This window comes from Epargyreus clarus, unplaced genomic scaffold (genome assembly GCF_041222505.1).
Source record: "Epargyreus clarus isolate Ecla_fem2 unplaced genomic scaffold, WU_Ecla_fem_2.2 ptg000017l, whole genome shotgun sequence".
NCBI lineage: Eukaryota > Metazoa > Arthropoda > Insecta > Lepidoptera > Hesperiidae > Epargyreus > Epargyreus clarus.
The window spans coordinates 4,770,769-4,787,107 of NW_027332225.1; the positions used below are offsets into that span (position 1 = coordinate 4,770,769).

At 35.8% G+C, this 16,339-nt stretch overlaps 1 protein-coding gene across 2 annotated transcripts; it reads left to right on the plus strand.

Moving 5' to 3' along the window:
• The first annotated feature begins 363 nt into the window (after window positions 1-363).
• LOC140748864 (ubiquitin-conjugating enzyme E2 Q2) lies at window positions 364-16,218 on the plus strand. 2 transcript variants are annotated; one of them, XM_073081732.1, is made up of 9 exons: window positions 364-650; window positions 3,836-3,952; window positions 7,683-7,783; window positions 10,098-10,124; window positions 10,915-11,050; window positions 12,662-12,833; window positions 13,295-13,486; window positions 14,226-14,453; window positions 15,778-16,218. In XM_073081732.1, exons 1-9 carry the CDS (start codon window positions 489-491, stop codon window positions 15,807-15,809), a joined length of 1,167 nt encoding a protein of 388 aa, XP_072937833.1. In that variant the 5' UTR covers window positions 364-488; the 3' UTR covers window positions 15,810-16,218. The 2 variants fall into 2 exon arrangements, with proteins under 2 accessions (XP_072937833.1, XP_072937834.1); XM_073081733.1 differs by lacking the exon at window positions 10,098-10,124.
• The last annotated feature ends 121 nt before the right edge of the window (window positions 16,219-16,339 follow it).

Below are 16,339 nucleotides of genomic sequence, written 5' to 3' on the forward strand. Positions count from 1 at the left end.
TTTAGTCTCACTAGTGTGAAACTTGAACGATTGCAAGATGATAAAAATATGAAAAAAAGCTTCTGAAATCTTATGACAATCAAACAAATAAATGTTTAATAATATAAAACAATAATCAAATGTATTCGAAGAATATGAAATGCAATGAATTAAACATTTGTGAAAAGGCGTAGTTCTCTATTCAGCTCATCATTTACTTTGTGAATTTGTTTGAAGTCATTCGTTTTATGTAGTGAGTATACAAATAAAAAGACTAATATGTTTGTATTAAATACCTGTGATGTGTGCGTGGGCCTCAAGATCAATTAAACAGATAATAAAAAAGTGTTTTCTAGAGCGCCCTCTTTCGTCGATAAAAGTCTTTACTGTAAAAGTGTCCGCCATTGCGTTCCGCCATTTTGCTTGGTCGGGAGTGAACGTAAAATTATTCCTATGTATTCTACAGTGGTTAAAAGTTATTTAGTCTAAAATTAGTGTTTGAAACACTAATGGCTTGCTTAAATACTTTAAAGTTAGAAATAAAGACTCTAGAACAAGTGTTTACAAAAAACCATGAGCGGTTTCAGATAATGTCAGCTAGTGTCGACGAACTGACCTGCAGATTCGTTGGCAAAAATGGAAAGAAATATGAAATACATGCTAATATTACCGTGAGTACTCTGTGCAATTTTCTACTTACAATGATTCAACCGATGATTAATGCGCAGTGGTTTTGGATGCACTTATTGATTATATTTCGATGGGACAAAGGGTCGTTGTTTATGAGGGCAGGCTGGTCTGTCAACAATAGGTTTACGGAAGTGGTGATTCCGTCTGAAATCGTAGTGCCCGCGTGTTATGTGGATACAATCGAACATAATATATCGTATTTGTTTGCACGAAGTTTACATGCAGGCGCCATGTATGCGCAGAATTCGTATTTAATCGTCATGTAAGTTGAGGTTTTGTGGTCCGTGTCAATTCACCGTATCGATCATTCGTGTCGAGAGTCTTTCGTGACTGGTTTCAGGCGTATTGTTACAGCAACATCTGTTGTAAGGATAACGGTTTATGCGATTTTGGTACAATGGCACTTAGTCATCTACTCTACCTGGTTTTTGTGAATCCTATGGATGATTGTTCCAAAACTTTGTTTGTTCAAGTGAATTTTAGTGAAAATTTAATAATATTATGTCCAATAAAATTGAATATTGAATATTTGTAGCTTGGTGTTATGTTTACAAAGTAGATATAATTTGTATTATTATTTCTCAAATATCTAAAATTATGTGGTGAATTTTAATAATATTGTTTAATGTTACAATTTATTCATACAGTGTAGCTTCATTCCTATAAAACACACTATACTCATATTTCTTTCATTAAAATACTGTTCATTTCATGAAGTGACAAGATCTGTTTCCCAGTTACAAATATGCCATGAAATCAATTACAAATTAATGCAGGTTGAACTTCAATTGAAGCTAGTTAACTTATCAGTGGAATTAAACACTCAATTGACCTTTTCAAATAATGCTGAACATAATAATCATGGACCAAATCCTTCTAACAGTTTTTAAAAGAGTAGTATATTAACTCATAATGTTTTATATAGTAGCTGTTTTTTTAAGTATTCCCTATTAACATACAGTTATGTTATTTTCAGAGTAGAGTAATTGTATGCATACTATAGACATAATTGATGCAATTATGTGTTATTAAGTGACGTATTGGAAGTCTTGTTTATGTCTGTAATGATCCCATTTACTTTTCATGCTTGGATATTTTAAACATACTTCAAGGAGTTGGATTTACATTAATTTGAATGTATTGCATCAAATGTAACATATGGTGTGTGGTGAATACATATGATGAAATGAAATAATTATGATGTATAAGATTTGATGATTTGTTTGTTTTATAATGGCTGCAAGACTTTGTGGTAAGTTCCAGGGCTGGGAAGGGTTATTTCCCATTATTGGGAGAAGTCAGAGTGTACCCCAAGCTGCTCCAATGCAATCTGCATGGAAAGTATACAGTGTAGTACATGATAGTGGCCAAGTTGTGATTATTCTATCAAACTGCATAATTTCTCTGATAAAGTTTTATAATAGCTATTCAATGATAACCTGGTCTGATGGTTTAATGTGCCTTGCAAAGCATGCTAGCATGACTGAAATGTTGCCACAAATGGTTACCCATCTGATTCCATGCCGGGCTTGATATTGCTTAATTTTGTGAATTGATTAAGATCTACACAAGTCATGAGTATGTTCGTACTTCTACTTTTAATTTATGTGTGTATTACAGTAGTACATGGAAATCCAAATTCAAAGTCAAAGTATAAATTACAAAAAAAATACCATGTATGTTGCCTGCTTCTATGAACTGTTATCGAATAGACGTGTTGCAAGTACTATCTGTAATCAAGTTAAGCAAAGGCATTATCTATCTCAATTGTAGACATTACTACTTTCCTTAATGTGTGTCAATATTGTGATTATTGTGTTATCACATTAACGGCAATATGTATATGTAAAACTGTATACAATTATTCTTAGTTCATCTTCATCAAGATTCTTAAATTACCCAATAGAGCCAAAATTGGTCAATTGATTTTTAAAATAAAGTTTTATAGTTCTTAGATCTAAGGTCTAAGATTACTTAGGTCATAATATGTTTAAGATTACATGGTCTTATGGCTAGTTAAAAGTCAATATTGAATTCTTTCTCTTGTTGGATAGTCATGTATACATATTTATAGCTTACCACCTTTAAGGTTGGACGAGAAGCGTAATTTGAAACCATATTATTAGTCCGAAACGGATGGACCATTTAGGGTGGACATGTGTAAACATATAGACATTGTTTAAGTTAAGATGTATGTCTTATGTATTTTATAGTGCAGTGTGATATCATACTGTTTTATAGTTTCCACTGTATATTATTGTTATTGCCCAAGATTGTGTAGTAGAAATTGCAAAATGGATGTCCACCATTAAAAATACTACTTAAAGCATGAATAAATAAATAGCATTCTACAATGATTCGCGTATATTATGGATGTAGAAAGAACAATATAAGTAGGAGTAAACATGAATTCTTTGTGTATAAGTATTACTTTTTTGAAATATGATGTTATGAAATTGATTTTGCAGTTGAATACATACAGCATATGAGAGAGAAATTAATAACAATTCCAAACTATAGCAATACCTATTTCAATTTTTCATTTATAGTTTCTACATAATTATCTCAACAGATAATACTATATACATGTTGCATCAAGAATATTGATAAAATACGTAATTGGGAAATTCTGCATTTATTTTTTATCAGTCCTTCACATATATAAGTTTTGATGCAATTAACATATGTATACAGTAATTGTATTACTTAATTTAGTCTGATAATTATAATCCATGAATACAGGAAGTTTTAAGCAAATAGTATATTCCTCATTGCAATTCATTGCATTCAAGTAAATAGATCATTGATGTACATATTTATACAGAAACCACTTACATTACTGTAGAAGCAGATCTATTTACGTAATGCAATAATAATTATTCTGATTGTTTTATAAAATATAACTTACTTTCTTGTAATCTGGTATACTTCTCATAAAACTGCGATTCCGCTCTGAATATAGAAATTAATCGCATCGTCATAGCAGATTGTATGACTACACCTGCTCGCAACAACTTCCGAGCGGACTAGCAGTTTGGCGCTAACTATAATAGACTTTTGTTTTATCTATTTACAGAAAATATGTACGCGTGGTCGTAACATTTCTGTAAAATACATTATAATAACAATTGTTTTTTATTTATTTCCCATAAATATGTTGTTACAGGAGACATACCCCAACACGCCACCAGTGTGGTTCGCCGACAGTGAAGACCCACTAGTGACCAACGCTGTCCAGATTCTCAGCAACACACAGGGCAGAGATAATCATGTTATAAATCAGGTAATGTTCACTTTATAACACTGTCAGTCTGTCAGTAGCAGTAGTAGTGTCAGGTTTTATAATGTCAGTTCACTGGTATATAAATAGTCTTTGTACACTCATAGCCCCACACCAGGATTCCTTGTGTAGAGGGTGCTATTTCACTTTATAACACTGTCAGTCTGTCAGTAGCAGTAGTAGTGTCAGGTTTTATAATGTCAGTTCACTGGTATAAAAATAGTCTTTGTACACTCATAGCCCCACACCAGGATTCCTTGTGTAGAGGGTGCTATGGACATACACAAAGACTCGGACCCAGAAAAGAAATGTAAATGTATCATTTAGAAATCTCTGTCTTGCTAGGGATCGTATCCGGAACCGCGCGTCAGACCGGTATGGTGATCGCTCCGCCACGGAGGTCGTCATAGATATTTCATCGTATAGAGATTTCGTTACCTATTATCGGATATGAAGACCTTTTCTTTTTCTCGTGTTTTCTATAATTAATCGTTGTACTTGAATATTTATGAGCAGGCCCTGAAGGATGTTACTAGACTGCTACTTCTTAAGGTGCCTCTTAAACTAGTGAAGGTTGGCAGTCAGCTCGTATAACTTTTTATTCAACGTTCGGCGAAAGACTTTGGCGGCACTCTTAATCTCCGTAAATCCTGTATATTCCTCACCCACGAATCAATATGTATGCTGAAATAAACTCTTAATAGGTAATAATTAGAGATGCCGTTAGAAGACAACAGGTTAATTCGAGCAAACGCGATAATAATGCTCTTATATGGAACCGTTTCTATAAGATTTATTTGACTGATATAAAACCAGGTGTACTTTGAATTTAGGAGTCTATTTGATTCTGGTGTATGGTATATGGCCACAATACAAGATTGCTGTGGCGATCAATCTATTATGCGCGAGTATTATGTGGACTGCACAGATCTTTACGCATCACTTTATCAATTTAAATATTGTGAGCCATTACGGCATAGTAGGCATACAATAAATTCTAAATGGATTAGTGCGTGGGACTGTCCCAGTTCAGTGCCGGATAAAATTAATCAGGTTAAGATTTGGATTGACTAATTTCATACTAAGTCGACAGGTTGATTGATGTCAATTACGTTATAGTATTTTGATTTCTCACGGGTGCTAGAAATTGACCCAGTAAATTTATTGTTTATATTGAAAAGTTTTTCTTCAACATTAAACCAAATGACTTGGACTATAAAGACAAACTTATTTTATTAATTAAATTAATTCTGTTTCTCATAATTACTATTATCATCATAGGCTCACAGGCCTCCCCTACGAAAGGTAGAGACAGCGTGCATGACTCGCGTTAGTTGCCTCCTACGATATCTACGTCATAGAAGGTAGTATTGTAAAGGTACTGTTGTAAGCCCACATGACACGACAACACTCGTTGATGCGAAAAGAAGGAAATACAAGCTTCAGACAAATAAAAATAAGTTTCGTTTCGTGGTACCGATCTTTCCACCCACATATTTTACTTCATACTTTAGGATATTTAGGATAGACATTACACTTTAGCATATCATGTGCTTCTTTCGATGTGTATGTATGTTAACTGTACGTCTACTATTCGTCCGTCGCTTCGAGCTGCGTATGAAAAGCAGCAGTTGACGAAGGCGCTACTGCAGTCGACTTCGTACGGTTCGAGTCGGAACTCTATGCAGTTGAGGTCGCAACTTCATGCGGACCTAAACCGACCACATGCAGTTCACACATCAACTGCAACAATACGGTGCGTTTAAGAGAGTCGTAATGGTGAAGAAAATGAGAGTATTTCATAATATTAACTAGGAATGGAAATATGTAAAAGTTACTCTCGCAATTCGCGTGCATTTTGGACCATTGCTTTCGTTCTGTTTTTATTCTTACACTCATGGCCATTGGCGGTAATGTAATTCTTAGTGTTAAAGATATTGTTTATAGGAGTAAAAATACAACTATTTCGGTTTTCCCAATCTTATAGAAAGTTGACCTTATTAATAAAACTCCTTGCGCATTTGACCTTTGCTCATACAACTCATTCGTCGATAGTGATCTTATATTATTTAAGTACACATTCAAAGGAAGTGGAATAATTAATAAGTCTCATTTACATAAGAAAATAACCAGTAAATTGTTCTTCACGCCAACATTGCCTTGTTCTTGAAATTTTTGCTGAAGGTTGATTTGAAGTTTGAGGTCTAACTAAATTTCGCACTGCAATTATCAACCATTACCTAAATGAATTTAAATGTTTGTCTGTATGTATATAGAAAATAATAACTTCGTTGATTTATTTATACATAACTTAAGCAACTTCTCTTTCTAAGGCACCTCAGTTTTCATAGCATGTCTTAACCGCTGTACCTACTGATATTCTAATTTGCAAATATAGATGACTTTATAGGGAGTAGCCTCGTCGACCGATCAGTCTCTCTCTCGAGTTACTCGGGTCTCTGAATCTGTAGCTGTATCTGAATCTGAATGTTTAAGTTCTAGTCTAGACTATAGTCTACCACAGTCGTGAAGTGCACATTTTTCGATTTCGCATACCCTTAAGAATTTTGTGAGGAATCCATAAGCATGTTTCCCCTCAATGGTTTTATCCACGCACTCGGCCAATCGTTCGCACGTTCGGCCAATGCGGTGGATTGTCATTGTCACCTAAACCCGTCTCTGAGAAATGCCCCGTGCCAAGCAATGGGAGAGTAAGGCTTGACAATGGTTTTATTCACTATTAAACAAAGCTATGATTAATTTCTAACACGCCAACAGCTTCGAAAAATCAGTGGTAGGTATTAATGAGACATTAGTCAGTAGATAAAATCGAATTGTAGAATTCAAAGTACTAGGCTACCATGTGTCACAGGGAGTAGGTATATATTCTATACCGAAAATTTTAGTTTCTAAAAAATAAGCGTACAAGGGTGCACGCGAGCGGAACCTCGATAATACGATACAGTTAACCGGGTACGAAGGTTGATATAATATCGTATAGTAACTTCCGCGCGTTAACGTCGGTTCTTTAATGAAGACGGATAGCTGAGATGCAAGCTTATCTGCCTATCTATCTTTCTAACTATGTTTGTATCTGTTTCTTGTTTCTTTTGTCTTTATAAGCCTGATTCTAGAAATTGTAGCTATGTTTTAAACGGTAGCATTATAATGTTACATATGGGCTGTGTTTCTTGTTATCTTGTAGACTATGGACGTAGCATGCAAGGTATATTGTAGATTCTAAGTAAAATATAATCACTAAGGGTTTTACCAGTACTAAACGTGGAAAAACCCTTAGCTCTTCGATTTTGGTGTCACACCTATTAATTGCGTTCGGTTTGAAGGGCGTGATTAAGGTGTCACATTTACACAAATAAATCCAGCTTTGTTCAGGGGAATCAATGCGTCAATTGCCGATGGCATTCCAATATTATTTAGGGTTGTAAAGATTGTTGTTATGTTGTAGTAATCATTTGTAATCGAGGGATACTTGTTTCCTACTCTAATATCAATTAAAAAGGAAACAGTTTTACAATTTCATATTAAAATGTACGACACAAATTAGCCGCACAAAATCCTCTGCCGTGCCGTGTGGACAGTGAGTGCAGGTCCTAGCATACTCTATTAAATGATACAAATATCTGGTACATATTTTTGTTTAAGAATGCGGCAAAATGAAAAATATAGAATTGTATCTATTTAGATGCTACAATGTATGCACATTTGTTTTCAGGTGGGTATTCTGCTCAGGGAACTATGCAAGCTACACGGCGTACCGGAACCACCGGACCTGGACGCGGTGCGGCTTCCCGTTTACCCCGAAGCACAGCCAAGGTACTGAATCTAGACGTAGTAATGTTTTTTATTAAACTAGTCATAATAAGTGTTTTCAAGATACCGCCCCATATAGCTTCAGCTCTTAATATTTTCTGCAAATATTAAAGAGCTTGCAGAGTAAATTATTCCCTTTATGCAAATTTACATTTCCGCCTGGTGGTGTTTAACTTTTAATATTTTTGCGTAGTTAGTATATTATAGGTACACCACAGAAACAACAGAAAAAATATGTAAATATTTTCTATCTATCTATATAGAATACCATGACAAGTTTGATAATTACAAATTAATAAAAATATCTACATATTTTATCTATTGATAAAGATATAGATAGATAGCTATCTATTAATGTAAAAACTAACAAGGGATAGTTAGGTATTTTTTACGATAATGGGGAAGGGTGCATAATTCAAGCCAAGCGGGCTATCACCATACATTTCATATCAGAATTTATAGGATAATTCTGACAATGACATGACTTTATCATGATTGTGCTAAGAAAAAAAAACATTGAATATGTAGTACTACTTCCCGGTGATGTTACAAATTAAATAATACTTCAGTGTTACCTTGCGACATATCATGTGTAAATCGTTTCAATATACTTGAATAAAGATTAAACGGTTTGTAAAGTTTATTATGTATATTATTATGACGTATACGATAGTTCAGTTCTAATGCAATCATACGTATGTAAACATTTCATTAATAATCTTATCTGAGAGCAATTAATTGTTATGCATTTTAATAATGTACTTTCAACTTTGTAAGTGCATTCATTATCATATTGAATTGTTATGCTGTCGCTACATACGAATTCCTATGTAATTCTAGCGTTTGCCCAAACGTGACCAGTATGATAAATAATATCTCAGAGGTTTTCAAGTATTTCTTGCGTACCCACAACAAGAAACAGCTGAAATTTTCGGTACAAGGGGATAGCCGAAAATCGTGTTAGTCCATACTAATAATATAAAGTCCAAGGTCTGTCTGTTACCTTTTCACGTCTGAACTATTGAACTGGTTTCAATAAATTTTGGCACAGTGGTAGCGTAAACATTGGAGATAGACATAGGCTACATTTTACTCCAAGAAAATATCATCCGTTTTTAAATTACCGCGTGTACTTCTTCATGCAATTTTGTATAGATATTCCCAGCGGTATGCGAAATTGCATGACGTATTCCCAGAGGAAATAAGCGCACAAGCAGGCATGCTTATGCTTCTTTTTAATATCGATGATTTAGCTGATTTTCGGTAACTACCTGCAGCTTAAACACTACACCAGGTACACGTTTGAGGGCTTTTCGCGGCTGCTTTTGGGTATAACGTGTACTTTTGATTCGTTGAAGCATGTATTTTTGATCTGCTGAAACGTGTATTTTTAATACTGTGACCGAACGCAGCAAGTCGTCAAAACGCGATGCCCCATCGATGCAATCGTCAACGCGAATCGCGGTGCTAAAAGTAGCTATTCTGCTTGGACCCTTAATAAACACATATATAATTTATACAGTACACATTAAATCATATTTAGTTAGTTCCAATGATTAGAAAGGGGCGTTCATTCTGGACAATTATGTACGGCGATTGACAAGGGCGACAGGGGCAGACGGGCTATTTTAATATAGCAGTTTTATTTAGCGTCTCGATATTCTGGCATATTTGTCTGTTACTATTATACACTCACTTTATGTACCTATGTATTTAGTTTTCGAATCGTGCCAATATATTTTCTATGTTACTTGAAGAAATACGTTCAAGTCATTTATTGTACTATATAAAAATATCACACGTGTCTTGACGTAGATAAATATCGTAGTTTAAATCTGTCTCGAGTTGTATATTATATGTGAGATCTTTTATTATGTTAATGCAAAATGTCGTTTGCTGTATGGGCAAGTCTTTAGTAGCTACTTATAAAAATAGAGCTCCAATTTTTTTTAAATATACAATTTCCTTATCAAACGAGCACTAACTGATGGTATACTCCGCGTAAAACTGGTAGTCCGTTCTGAATATAGAAATGAATCGCGTCGCCATAGCAAATTGTATGTCTACACCTGCTCGCAACGACTTCAGAGTGGACTAGCAATTTGACGCGGACTATAATTGGTTACTGTGTCACTGAATCATCTATAATCGGCCACAATAAAATTTTAAGCCTAGCCTTAGGTCGATCATGGTTATATTACTATTCCTGTGTAATCATTTGAAAAGCGTAGTGTAGTGTCAATGGTTGTTGTGTTCTGATGTGAAAGGTAACGTGAAGGAGGAACACTTACATTAGGCATTTCAACTTTGTTTTCAGGGGTAGCAACGCATTGGGCAACCTCAGGTACGAAATCATTATTATATAATAGAAACACTATTACAGATGTAAATAAATAGTAGTGACTACTTATAGCAGTAGCCTGCATACACGTCCAATTTTATTTTATATAAAACTAGCAGTACCCGCGGCTTGGAACGCTTTTTGTTCAATCGTAATAAAATAGCCTATAGCCCTCCTGAATTAGTGTAGCTATGATTGTGAAAGATTTTTCATGATCGGTTCAGTATTTCTGAAGATAGTATTTCCGTACATAGCCCTTACAAACAAACAAAGTAACAAGCTTTACCTCGTTATAATATTAGTATAGGTAACTTATATCTGTCAACGTCCGTTCGCCTCACCCGATCACACTTTTCGTAACACTCGTCACGCATTCACCAGCTTGCTCCCCAAGTGAACCGTGGTTAAAGAAGTTTTACTTCAAAAAAGTTTATAGTAAAGAGATTCTCGTTCAGTCGTTTAGCAGTAATAGCCTAGTGGTTGAGAAACTCAGCGTCTTGATCAAGAGGTTCGAGGTTCATATCCCTGGCACGGACCTCTCTGACTTTTCAAAGTTATGTATTAGAAATTAATTTTCACTTGCTTAAATGGTGAAGGAAAACATCTTGAGGAAACTTGCACACCTGAGAAAATTTAAAGAAAAAAAGTTTTCAAAGGTATGTGTAGTCTACCATGCGCCCTTGGCCAGCGCGGTGGACTATGGCCTAATCCTTCTCATTCTGAGAGGAAACCCGTGCCCCGCAGTGGGACAGTAACGTGTTGATGATAATGATGATGATGATTCTCGTTCCAGAGTGCCGAGCCTTACCGCCAACGGTGCGGAGTCAGGCACAGAGGAAGACGAAGAAATGGCAGCGGAGGACGATGACTCTGAAGGAGATGATGATCTGCAATTGGAGATGGTGGACGATGCTGGACGCAGCAACAAGGTATTTATTGGTTTTGTTTAATAAAATGTGTCAATGTCAATGTCAAAAATAATGTCATACGCTAATAAGGTTTCAATATTTAAATGTCTCCTAAGACAGTGTTGCGCAAAGTGTATACCGCGGCGCACTGGTGTACCGTGATCATTAGTTGGTGTGCCGTGGAAAAATAAGGTTATCTTATAAAATTATTTTAGTAAGTAAGTAAGGGTAAGTTAAATAACTACACAAATCACGCGAGCGCACTAGCGAGGCGTTTTGTTTCGTTCATCTAATTCTTTGGTTTCAATAAATGTTAATTAATATTACTTAAAAACTAATTTTTAATTTGTGGTGTACCTCTAAAAATTTTAGTTTTCCTAGATGTACCTTGAACACAAATAGTTTGCGGAACACTGTCCTAAGAGTCCTAAGACTACGATGAGAGTAAAATTATAACTTGCGCATGTGCAATTTGTCATTATGTAAACGACTGTTAATGAGTAAAGTAATATATTTCTCTGTTTGTATTATTAAAATAATAATTATGAATTGTTACGATTTTCTTTTTCTAATACCTGACTAAGAAAAATTTTAATTTTTTTACGCGCTTACTAAACATAACTTTGTACAGATTGGTAAAGGTTTTAATCCAATATGGCGGCGTGTTTATTTACTTCTCGTTCATATAAAACCCCTATGTTTGACTTCCTTACCTAAAAATATATATATATATACTCGGCTTTTTGGAGTTTATTGGAGTTTACTCCTTAAGAAACGATTTGAGTTATAAGGCCCGATACGGAAATTTTATGAGGAGTAAAATCAAGTGTAACACGAAAAGTTGAGGCGTAACGTAGAAAGAGACAAACATATATATCTGTAGGATTGAACGTGTAAAAGAATGAGATGGAATACATTACACAGCGTATCTCATTCTCGGGGTCTCCTCTTTGCGCGATACTTCGTAGTCTCACTGTATAGTTCACTACCTCCAGTCTGAGAGTTGAATGTGTGCGTATGTTTGTACGTGTGTGTTGCGCGCCTGCGTATTACGAAGTTCTGCCACAACATGTATACTGCTGCCGAGTACAGGGTATGCATGCTGTATAATAAATGCATATAGTAGCATCTATTGTATACATCTATATACAACGTACATAAACAGCAACCTAACCATCAAGTTTTAATGTTTTGATTTTAAAGTTTTCTTGTACTTTTATGCATTGATACGTGTATTTTTATGTACTATTAAACAAATCATCAAGTGATTAAAGTTGAAAAAATATTTGAAAATATGCAAGATATTATAATTCAAAGTGAAAGAAATCAATCATCCTAAAATTGGATTTGTATAAATTGAACACAATTATTATTATTATTATTATTTATATTATTTTGTAACATATTTTATGTAATACGCATTATTGAAGTAATATAAATAATCCGAATAATTACAGATATATGTTTGTTTCTCTTATCATTTTAGCAGATGCGTTCATTTACCCTTTTTTTTCTATTCGATATATATCATAATTATGGTTCGTAAGGAGTAAACTCCAATCGTGCGTCGTAGCTGACACACACACACTTTTTCATACCTATGTATATTAATCAAATATGTTTAATTCTCAGGATGACATGGAGACGGAACACTTAGCAACATTAGAACGGCTGAGACAGAACCAACGGAAGGATTATCTTTCAGGCAGCGTGTCTGGCAGCCTACAGGCCACCGACCGCCTTATGAAGGAACTGAGGGACATCTATCGCTCACACTCATTTAAAAACAATATGTACTCCATAGGTAAGTGATTTGACAATTGTTATACAGACTCAGATTTTAGTAAGTGGTCATTATGAGAAAGGCTTGGCCAAGTTCCACTTCTTGTAGCAGTTTTAATAAATAAGCAAAAAATTTTAGAATCGAAACAAATCAAAAATTGAAAATTCTAGTAACGTGATTCTTAATAAGTAGTAGAAACAGCTATACCTCGTAATACCTGTGTCGAAATATTGGCAATAAAGAAATTGAAAAACCACATAATAATCGTGAGTACCCGTAATATTAGATACATAGATAATATTAATCTAAGCCTCATAAGGAATTGGATGGTCTTACCGCATCATATATTGGCTGCAGTGACCAATTACCATCATATGACTGCATACTCATTTCTTATCTTATAAAAGTCTTTCTTATCTCTCTTACATAAAAAATCCTTTCAAACATCGTGTTCATATTGGAATTTGAATTCTTCTTCACAGAACTAGTAAACGATTCTCTATACGAGTGGAACATTCGCCTTCGGTCAGTGGACCCGGACAGCCCTTTACACAACGATCTGCTGCTGCTCAAGGAGAAGGAGGGCAAGGACTCGATCCTTCTGAACATCCTTTTCAAGGAGACGTATCCCTTCGAGCCGCCCTTCGTGCGCGTCGTCTATCCTATTATATCTGGTGAGTGTACTGTTTGGAAAATGATGGGAAACTGTGTTTCAATGCTAGTGGCATCTCTGTCACATCTATGGTTGTCTTATAGCCCCTGTTAGTGCTGCTGTGTTTTGGTTTAAAATTTGAGGTGAGAAACACACATTTATTCCAATTTAATACTTAGTAGCAATGCTTCTGGTGTTTATTTCAGTTAGGACTCCAAAAATATATCTTGGTTCAGTAAGGAAGGCGGCAGAGCCCATGTAGATTATTTTTTGTAGACAATTACTTATTTATAATATTGGACATTTGTTGTTAAATTTTGTAGGGCTTACAACAGTTGAAAATTTGTAAACAGTTTGGCCACTATTATCCGTGCTTTCTTCATATAGAGAGAGATCAAGATAAAGTTGGTGAACGACCCGCGTGGCGGAGCGGACACCATACCGGTCTGACGCGCAGAGGGTCCCGGGTTCGATCCCCGGTCAGACAGATATCTAAATGGTGAATTTAAGTCTCTATTTCTGGGTCCCAGATCCTGTTTGTGTATATGTCTCTGTGTGTGTCTATAGCACCCAGGATACAGAGAATCCTAGTTTGAGGCTGTGAGTGTAGAAAGCGTTAAGCGTTAAGTTGTGTTAGTGCCCCTGAGAACTACTTTGGGGTACATCCAATATATCTATGTCTATGATCCATCCATATGTATGTAGTAGTGTGGAAATAACGAAGCATTGCAACAATGAAATATGTCACTTTAAACTTCCAGGTGGCTACGTGTTAGTAGGCGGCGCTATATGCATGGAGCTGCTAACCAAGCAGGGCTGGTCGTCCGCGTACACAGTGGAGGCGGTGATCATGCAGATCGCCGCCACGCTGGTGAAGGGCAAGGCGCGCATCCAGTTCGGCGCGACCAAGGTGGTCTCGCAGTCGCAGTACAGCCTCGCGCGCGCGCAACAGAGTTTCAAGTGTCTCGTGCAGATACACGAGAAGAACGGTGGGTGGTTTTGTGTGTAGAGCGTATTCGGTCTGGCCATGGTGACGAGCAAGGCTTACATCTGCATATTTGTAGTGTGATTTACATAGTTCTTGGGTGTCTGGTGGAAGTAGATGTCAGCTGCCATTCAAATGAGGTGACCATTTTACCTCAAGAGAGGCAATGTGTCTATAAGCGGTTTAATTTATGATTTATCCCCTATTGAGCCTGTCTAACTTTCTTGCCATTAATTCTTCTAATTTTATTATAACCTTGATTAATACTATCTATGGTATTTGAAGAACTTGATGTTAAAATTCAGGTTTCTAGACCAGACATTCTCATAGTCGGTGGTAAAGGACAGTAGAATTGAAGGACATACAAAATTGGGGTAATTGAACTGGTTTATGGGACGATAGTTGACTTGTGTTTTACTAAATAGACCAAATGTCGACGGCGGCGATATTAACTTTGCGAGACTTCTTTTATTTTCGAAGCAGAAAAAATTGAGCCAGGGAGATATAAAAAAAAGATTGCGGCCCCATTGTTCTACACAAGTTAGAACAGTTGTTGCGCATTGTCACTCAATTTGTTTATGTTAGATAATAACAATTTGTGTACGAAATTTTATCGATAACTAAATGATTGTGGTTAAAATTTCGTCAGGTCGCAAGCGTAAAAGATTGTGTCGTTGTTTGAATATACCTGAAGGATGAAGCCAGTTAGCGAAGCAGAAGCCCAAATTGTAATTTGGCGCGTGTTCTAGTGTGAACTTGGGAATGGTGGGCGAACTTTAATTCCAAAATATATATAACATTTAAGATTTTTTTAAGGTGGTCGATTCCGGCGGCACCACTGACACATCTATTTCTGCCTAGTAACAGTAGCGTTAAGCGCTACTGTATTCTGGTTTGAAGGGCGTGGTAAGGGAGACATACTTTTCCGAAGCGTTCCAGCTTAGTCCTCAGTGGTAGTGGCGCATCTGTGGGCGACCACAGGTAGGAATATCTAATCCTATTTGGGGTTGGTTACGGATGTCCATGGACGGCAGTAGCCACTTACCATCAGGTGGACTGCATGCTTGTCTGCTACACCTATATTATAAAATTAAATTTAAAACATGCTAGGAATGTGGATTTATTATGAAATTAAAATAGCAAAAGCCATGAAAATAGAAAATTGTAATTTAAAATTTACTTCTTACTCTCGGCCGAGAGTAGAGTACAACCTCTTCGTGTGTGCAAAACGATCCGATTTCAAGGTCCATCAACTTATATTTTTTTCTACCTTAATAATAAGAGCTAGGTATTTAAAAAATATCTCACATTATGGTTTTAATTTGCAGGCTGGTTCACACCCCCGAAGGAGGACGGCTAAGCGCCGCGCCGTCCACCGCCCGAACTCAATGACACTTTACTTTCTTAAATCTAATGAGTGATTCGACGAGTATGTATCATAGTATAAAGTGATTCCAATAAAGTTTGTTTACGCGCATTCGTACGGTGTGCTAACGGTCGGACGGACATAAGTGGATACGAGTATTGTATGTGTAATGTACTTTAATATTAAGTGCTATTCATGTTCTAAACTGAGTGTATCGGGCGTGTCGAGAGACTTTATAAGACTTATAGGAAATGTTTAATGTGTAACGTTTTTTGTAATCATTAATTTCTCAAATAAAGTTATCCATATGGTAGCCTAGACGTTACTGGAGTGTAAAGTTGGAAAATTCTTTGCATTTCTCTTTAGTTATTGAAATAAAAGAAAACCTGTGATTCGTAACTGATTTTGTGTAGTTTGTCTTATCCATCAATCCTCTTTAATTCTATGTAACTGTATATATAACTTGAAATATAATTCATGTATAGAAAAAATGATGAACTTTAATTAAAAATGAATATACGTAA